Source organism: Penaeus vannamei, chromosome 9, assembly GCF_042767895.1.
Source record: "Penaeus vannamei isolate JL-2024 chromosome 9, ASM4276789v1, whole genome shotgun sequence".
NCBI lineage: Eukaryota > Metazoa > Arthropoda > Malacostraca > Decapoda > Penaeidae > Penaeus > Penaeus vannamei.
The window spans coordinates 13,538,825-13,551,324 of record NC_091557.1 but is presented as its reverse complement, the minus strand read 5'-3'; the positions used below and the strand labels follow the sequence as shown (position 1 = coordinate 13,551,324).

At 35.4% G+C, this 12,500-nt stretch overlaps 1 protein-coding gene across 4 annotated transcripts in view; it reads right to left on the bottom strand.

Annotated features, from left to right (window-relative positions):
• Positions 1–10,955, bottom strand: part of LOC113824005 (organic cation transporter protein) — a 24,729-nt gene extending 13,774 nt beyond the window's left edge. For 2 of the 4 annotated variants that reach the window (XM_070125332.1, XM_070125334.1), the window contains exons 1-10: positions 10,826–10,955; positions 6,711–6,882; positions 6,145–6,379; positions 3,850–3,953; positions 2,859–3,013; positions 1,852–2,020; positions 1,414–1,531; positions 1,007–1,137; positions 391–509; positions 81–188 (exon numbers count right to left, since the gene is read on the bottom strand). In XM_070125332.1, the coding sequence (XP_069981433.1) occupies positions 81–188; positions 391–509; positions 1,007–1,137; positions 1,414–1,531; positions 1,852–2,020; positions 2,859–3,013; positions 3,850–3,953; positions 6,145–6,379; positions 6,711–6,862 (1,291 nt within the window). In that variant the 5' untranslated portion in view covers positions 6,863–6,882; positions 10,826–10,955. The remainder of the gene's footprint in view (positions 1–80; positions 189–390; positions 510–1,006; positions 1,138–1,413; positions 1,532–1,851; positions 2,021–2,858; positions 3,014–3,849; positions 3,954–6,144; positions 6,380–6,710; positions 6,883–10,825) is intronic. The other 2 variants (XM_070125333.1, XM_070125335.1) reach the window with 1 other exon arrangement.
• Positions 10,956–12,500: the final 1,545 nt, after the last annotated feature.

Genomic DNA, 12,500 nt, shown 5'->3' with positions numbered 1-12,500 from the left:
ACTTTACATTACCTTTAATCATGTTTAAATCCATAATGAACAATGAAGTTTCCTTCCATAGTGAAGATGAATGAACCTACCTTCAGCAAAGCCACTGCCAGCACAGAAAATTCCTGCCAGAATCAGGGAGCTTGCCAGGGAGCCTCTCCTTCCCCATTTACACATTCCTAGCCATGCTAGTGTGTAACCTGAAAAGAAAAAACAAATCTTAATTTTCCTAATAGGAGAGGCAATAAACAACAACAAAAAAGAGAAATTTCCAGAGTATATAAGATATAATTTTACATTTGTATATGGGTTAATGACAGCATGGAAGTAGATTCAGATTATTTATTATTTAATTTGACATATTCTACTTACAAAAATGAATCTATACTTTACAATACATACCTGGAACTTCCACAAGGGCAACTAATATAAAGTTTAAATATGGCCCATAACTAGTGTCGCTGCTGCTTAAACTGGAAGCGTTCAAACTGATACCATAGTATACCAGAGTAGTCACTATCCTGTAATAAAAGACAAAAAGACAAACACTGATAATAAAAGGTAATTCTTTATAATTACCATATATTGTAATATTCCTATACATACAAAACTATAGTATCACAATCATAGGTGGAATTTCTTTAGTTCTACACAAGATGCTTTTATCTCTATAGGTTACATGTAAGCACATGCACCCACTCACTCTTGCACACACACTCCTACATATGCATGCCCTGATCACTTAAACACATACATACATTTATTAACTTAGCAATCAGTCCACCACAAACTAAATAGGTTCTGTTGGTAAACATCTTACAAATCCACTAAACTCTATATTCTCAATATCTTACTGTCATATAAATGTATACAAAAAAGAAATATTAATAAACAACTGTGTCCTACTCCATACTGTATAATGCACTTATACCATCTCATGTATACATAAACAAAGACAGAATCTTTAACTCCTATAATTTTATTACTTTAAAACAGTATGGTTAATCCACTGACTTACCAGATGAAAAACATTGAGAACATTCTTACACAAAGAAGAGGTGTTTTGAATATATCTAGTATAGTAGGCTTATTTTTCATCTTCTCGCCAGCAGTCCCATCTTCTTCTCCTGAATTTTCTTCTTCGCTCTCCTGTGTAAAGAAAGTAAGCAGAACTTAATAAATTCAATTTGCATATTACTTATATGTCAAAAAGGCATATAGGGTTATAATATTATATATAGAAAAAAATAGAAAAGAATGCACTGTTCGCAGAGCTTACTGACCACAAATAACTGAAAGTAATAAATCATTACAAGCAACTTTATACTCAATCATTGGTGTTTATTTTTCTAGCTCCCAGCATATATCAATTGTTATTAAATATTAAAAAAATCAACATTTTCTTTTCTTATTGCAATTACATACCCGCATTAAATGGAGTGGCAAATCCTTGCCATTCCCCTTTGCTATTTTCTGCAAAACAGTGTAAGCTTTTTCTGTTTTTCCTTGAACTAATAACCATCGGGGAGACTCTGGAATAAACCTATAAAAGAAGAAGAAAGTGTTATTTGTTTCACTCTTTTACTGCTTTAGTTTTTTGAATGGGAGAAGTGAAAATTAAAGATTTTTTTTTGAGTGCTGCTAAATTTTCCTGACTGGCCTCAAAATGTAACACTTGAAATTAAAAATGACTACTTGTGCCATAAAACCATGTATACCAAAAATATATACATATAGTCACAAAAAGTAAGACTAACACAGACAAAGACATACATACGCACAAGCAAACACACATGTACACACGCACAAGCACACAAACAAACAAACATACACAGATATATGTGCATGTGCCTGTCATCTTACCATTTATAAAAGATGAAGCAGGCAGCTGGGGCAGATATCACAAGCTGGATCATTCTCCAATCTCTAATCCAGAGAGCCACCAGCCCCAGGAGCACCTCCCCAAGTGCAAAGAAATACTCCCCAATTATACCACACATCACACGATAATTTGCTCCTACACATTCCATTCCTGCAGGAAGAAAGTGGCACAGAAAAAAAAATTAAACTAGATAATCACAAATCTTCAGCTGTTTATCCAGTAGTTATTTAAAATTCTCTTCATCATATAACTGAAATAATCAAAATGAATAAATCTTGAAGTTCTCTAGTTCATATGCTGAAGATATGAACAAAGATCTACATCACATATCAAATCAATATGCATAACTGCTTATGCACCCATGCATATAACACAATAAATGAGGTACCATATCAATACCTACATTCAACCATTTATACATTTGTCAATATAATATGTCATAATGTATATTTTTCACCATTAACATTTTGCAAATACTTTCATGACAGTAATGGGTAAAAAATCAAAGAAAAACAAAATAAGATATGCCATTAGAAATAAAATACTTTAAGATAATAAAAGAGATAAAATACAGTAATAAATAGCATAAGCAGGGAAATACCTTAAAAAATAATCATCAATCACTATCTGTAAATCATACTAACATGTTAAATCTAAAATATGATATGTTCACTTGGAAAATATTTAATACATGAACATGCAAGGTATAATAATACCTATGTTTAAAAAAATCAAACCTTTTATTCTTTTTCTTTCTTCTTCAGGTTAACAAAACAAAACAATACAATAGAAAAAAAAAGAAAGAAAAACAAAAAAGCAATAATTTCACAAGACTTTTTAACATTAAAAATTGACAACTGTGCATTCTAAGGATTAATAAAGTCTACACAAAGACATTCCTTTAGTCTACATATATGAAAATGTAATAATCTAATTTACCCATATCAAAAAGGAAAAAATTCTCCCATTAGAAAAAAAACGTACTAACCTAGCACAAATGATGTCTGAAAGACTGCAGTTGCCATCATTGCATTTAAGAATCGCATAACATTAAACACTCTTAAGCTGGTGACCAAGGCTGTGATTACACCGGAGACCACCATGCAAACGAGCCCAATTAAGATTGTCAGCATGCGTCCAATTCTGAAGACAATTCACAAAAATTAAAATATTATAAAACTTATACAAAGAAAAGAAGCAAAGAAATTAACTGAAGAGAGTAAAAGCAAATAAATAAAGTGTATAAGAAAAAAATAAATAAATAAAAAAAATAAAAAATAAACAAATAGTGACAGGTAAAAAGCATGAAAAAGGACTTACTTAAACATAGTTTTCTGTCTAATGAACTGACAAAGAAGACCTAATGAATGAATGATTATGCAACAATTATAAAGAACATAGTAGAAAATCATGATGTAATAACACTCATTACTGTTAATCGTTTTGTTAAGCAATAAAGCAATTATATAGACAGTATATATGATTCAGTGAAAATGTGACTATAGTCATTTATCTACTATCAGTAATGCAAAATACAAAAATTTCTTAATGAATGATGGCTCTTATCTCAATATATCTACAACAATACTGACAAGAAAAAATATTGCTCTCTTGTCCTTTTATCTGGAATCTTTCTTAACCTACCAGACACATCTTCAACCAAAAATGTCATAATACATAAAGCTGATCTTAGGGGATCTATGAGGGGTCTGGTTTTATTGAGGATACCACTGCATTCGATGAATATTCTACATTGTCTACTTAGAATTTTCTCAATGAAGATTTCTACTGATTCTAAATACACCATTTAGATGCATAATACAAAATAATTCAATGTTCACTTACATCTTAATATCATAACTATAATAAAAATGTTACATAAAGAATAAACACATACTCCTCATTTCAGACCACTGAATGTTCTTGTTGGCACCAAGAGCAACTTTAGAAAAGGAATTAGACACTGATGATCAACTCACCTATCAGCAATGAAACCAAAGACGAATGCTCCAATCAGAACTCCACTGAAGTATATTGTCTGTGCCATATTTGCTTCCCAAGCATCATGACAGGTAAGGTTAAACTGTTAAGAACAGGGTAGGTATAAGCACATTGGATTTCATGCATGTAAAAGGACATATAATCTGCTACCTATTACATTTTCAGAATGTTTCCTTTGTTTTGTTCTTACACCCATGCCAAGAAAGAATGTGATTCTTGTTTTCTTTGTAAGTATCAAGTTGTGTCAATTAGCATATTCTTCAATAGGAAAATATATGCATTAACCCTATGAGGACAGTTTTTAACCATGTCAAATCAAGCAACACACAGAGCACTGCACATAGTCAGCAACATAGGTTAGAAATCTGAAACATACCGTTACCCCCACTGCTTATGATTTTAGCTGCAGCATAAATGATCCTTTAATTCAAAAACTGTTTTAGCATGTATAATTTAGAGCAGGCATGGCATGGATTCATTGGTGTGAACAAGTTGATAAATACATAGAATAACTAATTGTGTTAATAAAAATCTAAGGGAAGGTAGACAATAAAGCAGCTATATAGACAAACTGTTCCTATCTTGGGAGTACAGAGGAGGAAGCAAAGTATTCAGTTACCAAATTTCTTTTGAAATATTGCTAAGCCAAAGAAGAGAATGTTATCACACTTAAAAACTGCATGACCTAAATGAATCTTGATATTTTTATCCCCTATGGTCTGGATGACATTACGGTCTCGTCATGGAAAAATCTGATTCAAGGGCCAGGTGAAGTGAACATCCCATCATCGGGCAAATGGCCAAGAGCTGGGTGACGTGAACGTGCTGTCAACAGGGAAGGCCAGGGTGATGGAAAGGACTCACCACGAGTGCACAAACCTCTTGATTTGACTCGTGTGGCACTTAAACGGGGGCTTTAGCATTATTTCCAATGATAAACGAATGTGGAATGTAACATGCATAAGCCGTGACTGGAAGAGTGTTGGCTCTATTTCCATGTTGCAAACTGTATTCCTGACCGCTGTGACCGGCGGCGCAGGTTGTATTACGGAAAATTACGAAAAAATAAGATACATGACACAAATAGCCGAATATTTCATATATTTTTTTCTTGCACTGGGTAGTTTACAACATAGAGAGATGATAAGGAGTCTGTGCAAGGAAAACAAGCTATTACCATTTGGACAAAGCAAATCAAAAGACAAATATGGGTATTGGAAAATTCCAATAAAGCTAAAAAATTACTTTGCAAAGGGGAGGCACAGAGTCTTGTCCCCAATCATGAGTGTTCAAGCATAACTGGATTATGCACCACACACCTGGGATGTTGGCTACTTCCGTAACACACTGCCCGTATTTTCAGCACCGTGATTTCCGTAATGCAACCAGATCCAACGCGTTAATGTCAAAAATGGAATTTCTGTAGTGTACCACTAAAAATGCAAGTAGGGCCATTCTTAAAGGATATCAGACAACCAGAAAAGAGAATCAATAACCATCACTGTCTTTATGGCAAGTAGCTCATAGGAACTATAGCCTGAAACAACCTATCCATCATCAGTAGATTATCTTATTGAGTGAGATACAAGTGAAATATTGTCCCAGGTGACTGCTAAATGCATTATTGGTTGCACAGAGCAAAGAGCTTAATTTTTGTCTTCTCAGCCATCACTTAGAAAAACAGACAGACAAGTAACTTCTGTTCAAACATCTTGTTATTTAAAAAAAAGGAATAAATGAAAGATGAGAAAGAGCAGAGGTACTGACAATCAACTCCATGCACATATACTAGTTATCAGAACAAGAACTATTACCCAGCGTATGGTGTCAATAAAATTAATATTTACAGTCACCTGATTATAAGAGTTGTAATAAAGAAGCAAACACTAATGATGCAAGTTATCTGGTTTTGTTTGTGACAGAAGAAGGTTTGGTTTATGTTAATTCATCTGAATATAATTCATCTTATGATAGTTGCATCCCACGATTGTACATCTCACCAGTGATGTAGCAGAAAAGTGTGAGAGAAATGATATGGCCTTATTACTTATTGCATATGCCTATTGAAAAATACAGAGTTGCAACTTCATACTCATCTCTCTTCTCTCTCTTATTTACTTATATTACCTTCTATATATCCCATACAGAATCAGAATGTAGTAACATACAAAAAATGAATCTAAATTCCTTAAAAAAAAACTAGAAGATACAAAAAAATGCATGCACCGACACAAAAGGCCTACAAGACTAACTGAAGTTCAATAATGACTTACTTCTGTTACAATTGTGGTAGCATATACAGTAGTATCAAACACTTTCCCCTCTGGGCAGTCCTCTGTTGTGTTCTCCATGAAAGCTGAAGGAATGCAACCTTCTTCTTCATCAATGTGTTTGTAACGTTGACACTTGGAAAAGCCTGATGTTTTGTTGTAGGGAATGGTGAATTCTAAGAATGTTCTATTATACTGGAGATCTGTAAGATTTGTATCACATGCTGGCACAATGCATCTGTAATATGAAAGAATGACCACATTACATTAATGCATGTACAGGAATAAAGATATAATAATAACAAAATAATAACATAATCTATTGACTAATAAGAGAGTGGAGGGAAGGGAGAGAGAGAGGGAAAGAGGGCGAGAGTGAGAGAGGGAGAGGGAGGGAGGGAGGAGAAGGGGAGGGGAAGGGAGGTAAGGGGAGGGGAAGGGAGGTAGGGAGAGAGGGAGGAGGTAGGGGGAAGGGGGGGAGGGAGAGAGAGAGGGAGGGGGGAGAGGGAGATATCACTTCAACTGAGATTGGAACAAATTTTTCAAATCTCTAACCAAAGAAAACTTACCTATAATGTTCTGGAGTGGCTCCAATAAACACATATGCCAGGTTTGAAGTTGCAACAAAAATGAATGGAAGACACAGTAGGAAGTACACGCGTCGTTGATAGGGACCAAATTCCCCTATCACTTTAAAAATGGCATCCATATCCATGGCCATGTTTCTTGCTATCTCATCTGCTGAAAAAAAAAAAAGGGTTCTGAGCATAATTCAAACCATTGAAAGAATCAATTTTACATATATGGAGGAAAGTATAATAGAATTATTGATTAGTGTTTGTAATTATGTTAATAAAATTGTGGGGACCTCACAGGGTGTGCTTTAACTGAAATTCAAAGGTTGCCTTCCTAACAGAAAAATATACCCCCAGGGAAGGGAGTCCGGGGCTTGCCCCCCAGTAGGGGGTTAGGAAGGTATGCTTCGTTTGTATGGCAAAATACCCACAGGAAAGGTGTAAGGAAATACCCCAGGGAAAGGGGTCTGGGGGTTTGCCCCTGATAGGGAAATAGTCCAAGGAAGGGGGTTTAGGGGATTGCCCCCATTAGGGAAATACCCCAGGGAAGGAGTTCCGGATTAGGTTAGGTCAACAAGTTTCGTCGGGATTTCATTAACACTGACACCGGCATGGCGCATCTAGCAGCGGTGCCAGATACTAATTCAGATTTTGCATTTAATTTTTTTTTTTTTCACTTTTGATTCCACTATTTCTCCCGTATGTATGTCTTCCCCCACCTTCAACCCCCATTTCTCCATGGATCCCCCAAGATTGAAGGGGGTAGGAGAAAAAACAACATCAAATAGGCGTGGCTCTCTTACGTAGAATTACCTTTTTCCATGTGCATTCACTTCAGCCACTTGCCTAAATAAGTTGCCAAGTGATGCCACACTCCAGGTCAACTAAATGCACATAGATACAGATAATAAAAGGCAATCACTCTTCCATACTTATTTCTTTTTACTATATATTTCTGCAGTGTTCTTGTTGATCTTTCATTAAACTGGGAACTGTGCCCCATCACCAATCCACCCACCTGCCTGATATCTACTGGCAACCCAACAACTAATTACAAAAAAGATTATATCACTATGGAAGAGTAGCCTAATATCTTTCAAGGATATTCAAGACCAAATACTGATGCCTATCACTTAAATGGGTGAAAAGCCACCACCAAAGCCATTTTTATGACACCTATCCATACCGATGAGCCCAGACCAAAAGTAGGTCTCACACCATCTGTGTGCAGCTACTTTGAATGTCTGTTAATATCAATTTTGTGCACCCATCTGCTACCAAGGGAGCAGATGAGTCCTACACTTTCCCTACAGCAAGTATAAACTCAACAATTTTCTTAACATAAACTACAGAATAATTACTTTGCCTTTATATATAATTCCATCTTCCAAACCTTGCTTGGTATGTAAGAGCACTTTTATTGATATTTTGGATATTTTATGGGCTCAGATGATGTCTATTTCTTATGCATAGTCACTTTATTGTTATTGAGAGGGGCTCTAAATCAACACAACAATAAAGAAAAATAATCTCACTGATGCTTGTTACTGGATTGATCACAGTTAAAAAATATATAAAAAAAACTGTTCAAAAAGGTTTTAGAAGTTTAACAATAACAAAAATATGTGAAATACATGTATATGGAAGAGCAGATATTGATATTCACATTAGACTGATTTTCACAAGTGCAAAGTAACACATGAGCTACTTAACATATTAATGAGTTATGCTGTCTGTGTAGTATCTGAGACCACAGAGTAAATATCTTGAGCAACTTGGAAAAATTCAGTACGGCAAGAAATTCAAATGCTGATTATAAATACAATGTATGAGTGCACTCCTTTTCTTCATTTTCAGTAACACCGTACAGAATAGGATTTTTTTTTTTTTTAATATAGCAAGTGTTGATCTCCTCTAATTTATCAAAATCAGGCATAAATGGCCATACATCAGTGTGTGCTGTTCTATGCATGGACAATTATCCAGCTCACAATATGGTATACAATATCTGGCAACCACGACAAAGAATCACAACATAATTGAATATCATTTGATAGCATATCACTAATGGCAAATGGTTTAATACTTGAACTGGTCTCTAGTATGTGGGATATTAATCCAATGCAGTGTCAGTTATCTATCAAAGGTAAAAAAAATTATGGTAAGTTGCCATTGTTTTTTTTTCTATATCACTGCCATTTCCTTGGTATTGGTAGGTTTCAAGTATCATGCTCAAATAAGACTTTATTTCTGGAATTCAAGTCTTTCTGGTGTCACCAGTGATTAGGACTATTCCTTGAACATAAAGAAATGAAGAAACATATATTCACTGGATTGCCCAAGCTCCACCTTGCCTGAATATATTATGGTGAAAGGCAAGGGAGAAGGAGACCCCCTTTTGCTAAGGTTATTGTGGATGAAATTCTTAAAATTTGGATAAATCTTATATCTGCTTAATTTCTCTTCATCATTCTTTTTTTCTTTATATTACCTAACAAAGTAAAAAAAATACTTCAATCTCTACAATGCTATTGGGAATTTTGTTGGGTATAGTTTCAGTTTCACATAGTCTAGGTAAACTTTTCCTGTGATGGATAGAATGACGGAAAATAAGACATTTTCATTTATGCCATTTTCTTTGAAGGTTGATAACAGGAAAGTTGTGCAACATCTAATATACTGACATACATTTACAGGAAATGTAATGACACTATCATAAAGAAAGGGAAACGATCACGATTGATTGGTCCATCACAAGCATGTTTCAAGTCGATCACACTACTGTAACAGTGAAAGTTACTGCAAAAAATATTCATTCTCTCTCTCTCCCTCTCCCTCTCTCCCTCTCTCCCTCTCCCTCTCCCTCTCCCTCTCTCCCTCTCTCCCTCTCCCTCTCTCATACCTTAAGTGGGAGTAAGATGTTACACTGTTACAGCTATATTTATGGAATATGTTTGATATATGAAAAAATCAGCACAGACAAAGAATAACCACAGAAAGCAAAAAATAGGTTGTGACAAATGCTGTGCAGAAAGTAAGTCCATGACAATTGGATTGGTTCCAAGAGCGAAGCCCCCAATAGGCAAATAGAGTACTAAGTTGCAAGATATTTAAACTGCATATACAACCCTCAACAATGAAAAGAAAATTGAAGAGAAAATCCTGCAGAGAATTCCAGAATTTACCAACTAAAAAAATTATTTCCAGGTTGGAAAAATATTCCCATCTTCTACAGTATTTTAATGAAATAAAAAAGAAAGCTTTAAATAACTTTACTTTTAGGTTTCAAATCCAAAGTATGACCTTTCTGATTCTTTAAACTATTGTGAATTCTAAAACAGCAAGGAAATTTGTTATCAGGCAACACACTCAAAAAGCTACCTGTACCCCTTGATCACACAAACAGAAGAGCTGTCAGAGAAAATCTGAATAATGAATTGATGTTATGAATACTTGATGTTTGTTTGTCACCTTTAGTTAAATTGATTATATAAAATTAAGAAGCTATTTGAAACCATATATTTGCATATTACATGTACTGTCAGATATTATGTCTTCATTATATTATGCTACTGTAAATGCATATTTATTCTCTTACTAGAGCAAACATCTTGCTATAAACATTATCGAGTAATATGAAAATTATAATGGGTAACTGCCAATTATTTCACAAACACTAGCTCCTTCATGTAAAACTGAAATGTACTGATGATCATAATGATTAGTGCATCTGGCATGTGCGTCTTGCATCTTCAGGACAAGTACTGTTTGGATTAAACACTGGTATTAATTTTACTGAGGCGTACAGAAGACGCCTATGGTTAACAATACTCAACATGGCATTTGATGAAACCCAAAAATCTAATAACCAATCATCAAATATTTGTGAGAAAGTTTTACACACACCAACCTAAGTGATTAAACCGAATGAAACTGAATATATTGTTACAGCGTAGTGTCATGGGTTCATTCCCGTGACGAAAAAGAAAAGGTTCTCATTCACTTCTTCGTTTCTATACCTTTACGGACAAAGAAAACACAGCATTTACTTTGCCATTTGCAACATCTACCCGTAAACCAAACCATTTAACTTAATAAAGTCCTCTTACCAGCATAAATCTTTCATAACCTTACGAAAAGTGTTGTCTTTCACCCCTCTATGTAAGCGTCGCGGCCTCCTTCCCTTTTGACAAGACGAAGGTAAACAATGTTGGAGACAGGTGATAGAGATCGCGAGTTAAAACTATGTAATGTTTTCAATTTCATTTACACAGTAATGGCTACATTTTGCATGAAATATTTAATCTGTTGTATGATATTACATCACAAGGTTTAAGATGAACGAGGGGTTAATTAATTGTGATAACCTGAGAATATAGTCTACGGGATTGCATGAAATAAAGTTCTGCGATCTCTATGTTGGGACTTTTTTCGCTCCAAGTACAAATCATGGAACAGGTATCCTTATTATCAACAGTATTATCCAAATTAAATATGTTAATTGTAAACATTCTTCAGCTTTGTTAATGTAGCTATACAGCCTGAGCTCTCAGCAGATTTCTCGCCACTCTTTACAGCTTACAATGAAAATGATGTATAATTCCGTACGCACTAATTACCATCATTATTCGTCGAAGTTTAGTGTACTTGTCCCAAAGAGGGACTGGTACATGATTCATTGGTCTGAGAATTCGCGGGCGACCCTTTTATATGAATGGCCTTGGTATACTTCCCAAAGACGGTCATCACTTCAGCCACCAACCGCCCATGAGTGTTGAGGGGCTGATTCTAACCCTTGTTAACACAGCTTTCATTTGTCGGTTGGGATGGACACGTCGTTAATTGTCAAAGTCGTCTCTTTTATGCCTCCAGTGCCACCTCCCCCATTTCTCATAAAGACATCTGACAGTGGGTGTCATGTCAACTCATGGATCAGGCAAGCTACATAACAATATGTGCAGTTACACCCAACAGGGTTATCTTCTAATGTGCAAGGTTTAACCAATCTTGTTAGCAGTGCACAATGAGAGTCGCAATATATCAATGAATTGGTTCCTAAAATTCATAATCATCTTCAATGTTGCTGGGATGCAAGGATAGCACACAATTCAGCCATGAACATTTTTGTATTTTCCGATTTCAAGTTACATAAGGAGACGAATTATGCGGAAGATACCTCTTCATATAATCAGTTACCAAAAAGCGGAGGGCGACATTTTGGCGCCCATTCCAAACCGAACATGGAAAGAATTTGAAATAAAAAAAGTTAAAAAGAGAATAAGTTGCGGCCTCATGACTAACCCACCTCCCACGGCAAATCTGAGCGAGTGGCCCTGGAACCAAGGGAAGGTAAAGTGGCATTTGTCTTTTTATTTGTTGCTGCTACGTTTGTACATAGCTTTTATTGCTCAGAGTTTCGGGACATGAATTCGCCGCAAGTGTGTGTGTTCAGTACGTGTTGCGCAGTCGCATATGAAGCAGGTATATATCATGCTATCTGTAAGAGATAAAATAACCCATTTCTATATTGTTTAAAACGTAACGTATGTTCCTGGTAAAAGATAGGAAACACATTCATGTAAATGTTCTTCGAAGACAAAAAGCTATATTTTTGCTATGCAGCTCACAATGTACAACAAGGGCAGCAATTGGGCCTCAGGACGCAAGTAGGGAAGCAACGGATATGACACAACCAAAAGTGACGAAGCGAATCACGTGATGTACATGAAACCGTTGCCGGCGAGAGTGATATTAGTTGCTTGGTTAAAAGCTGTAATTAGCTCA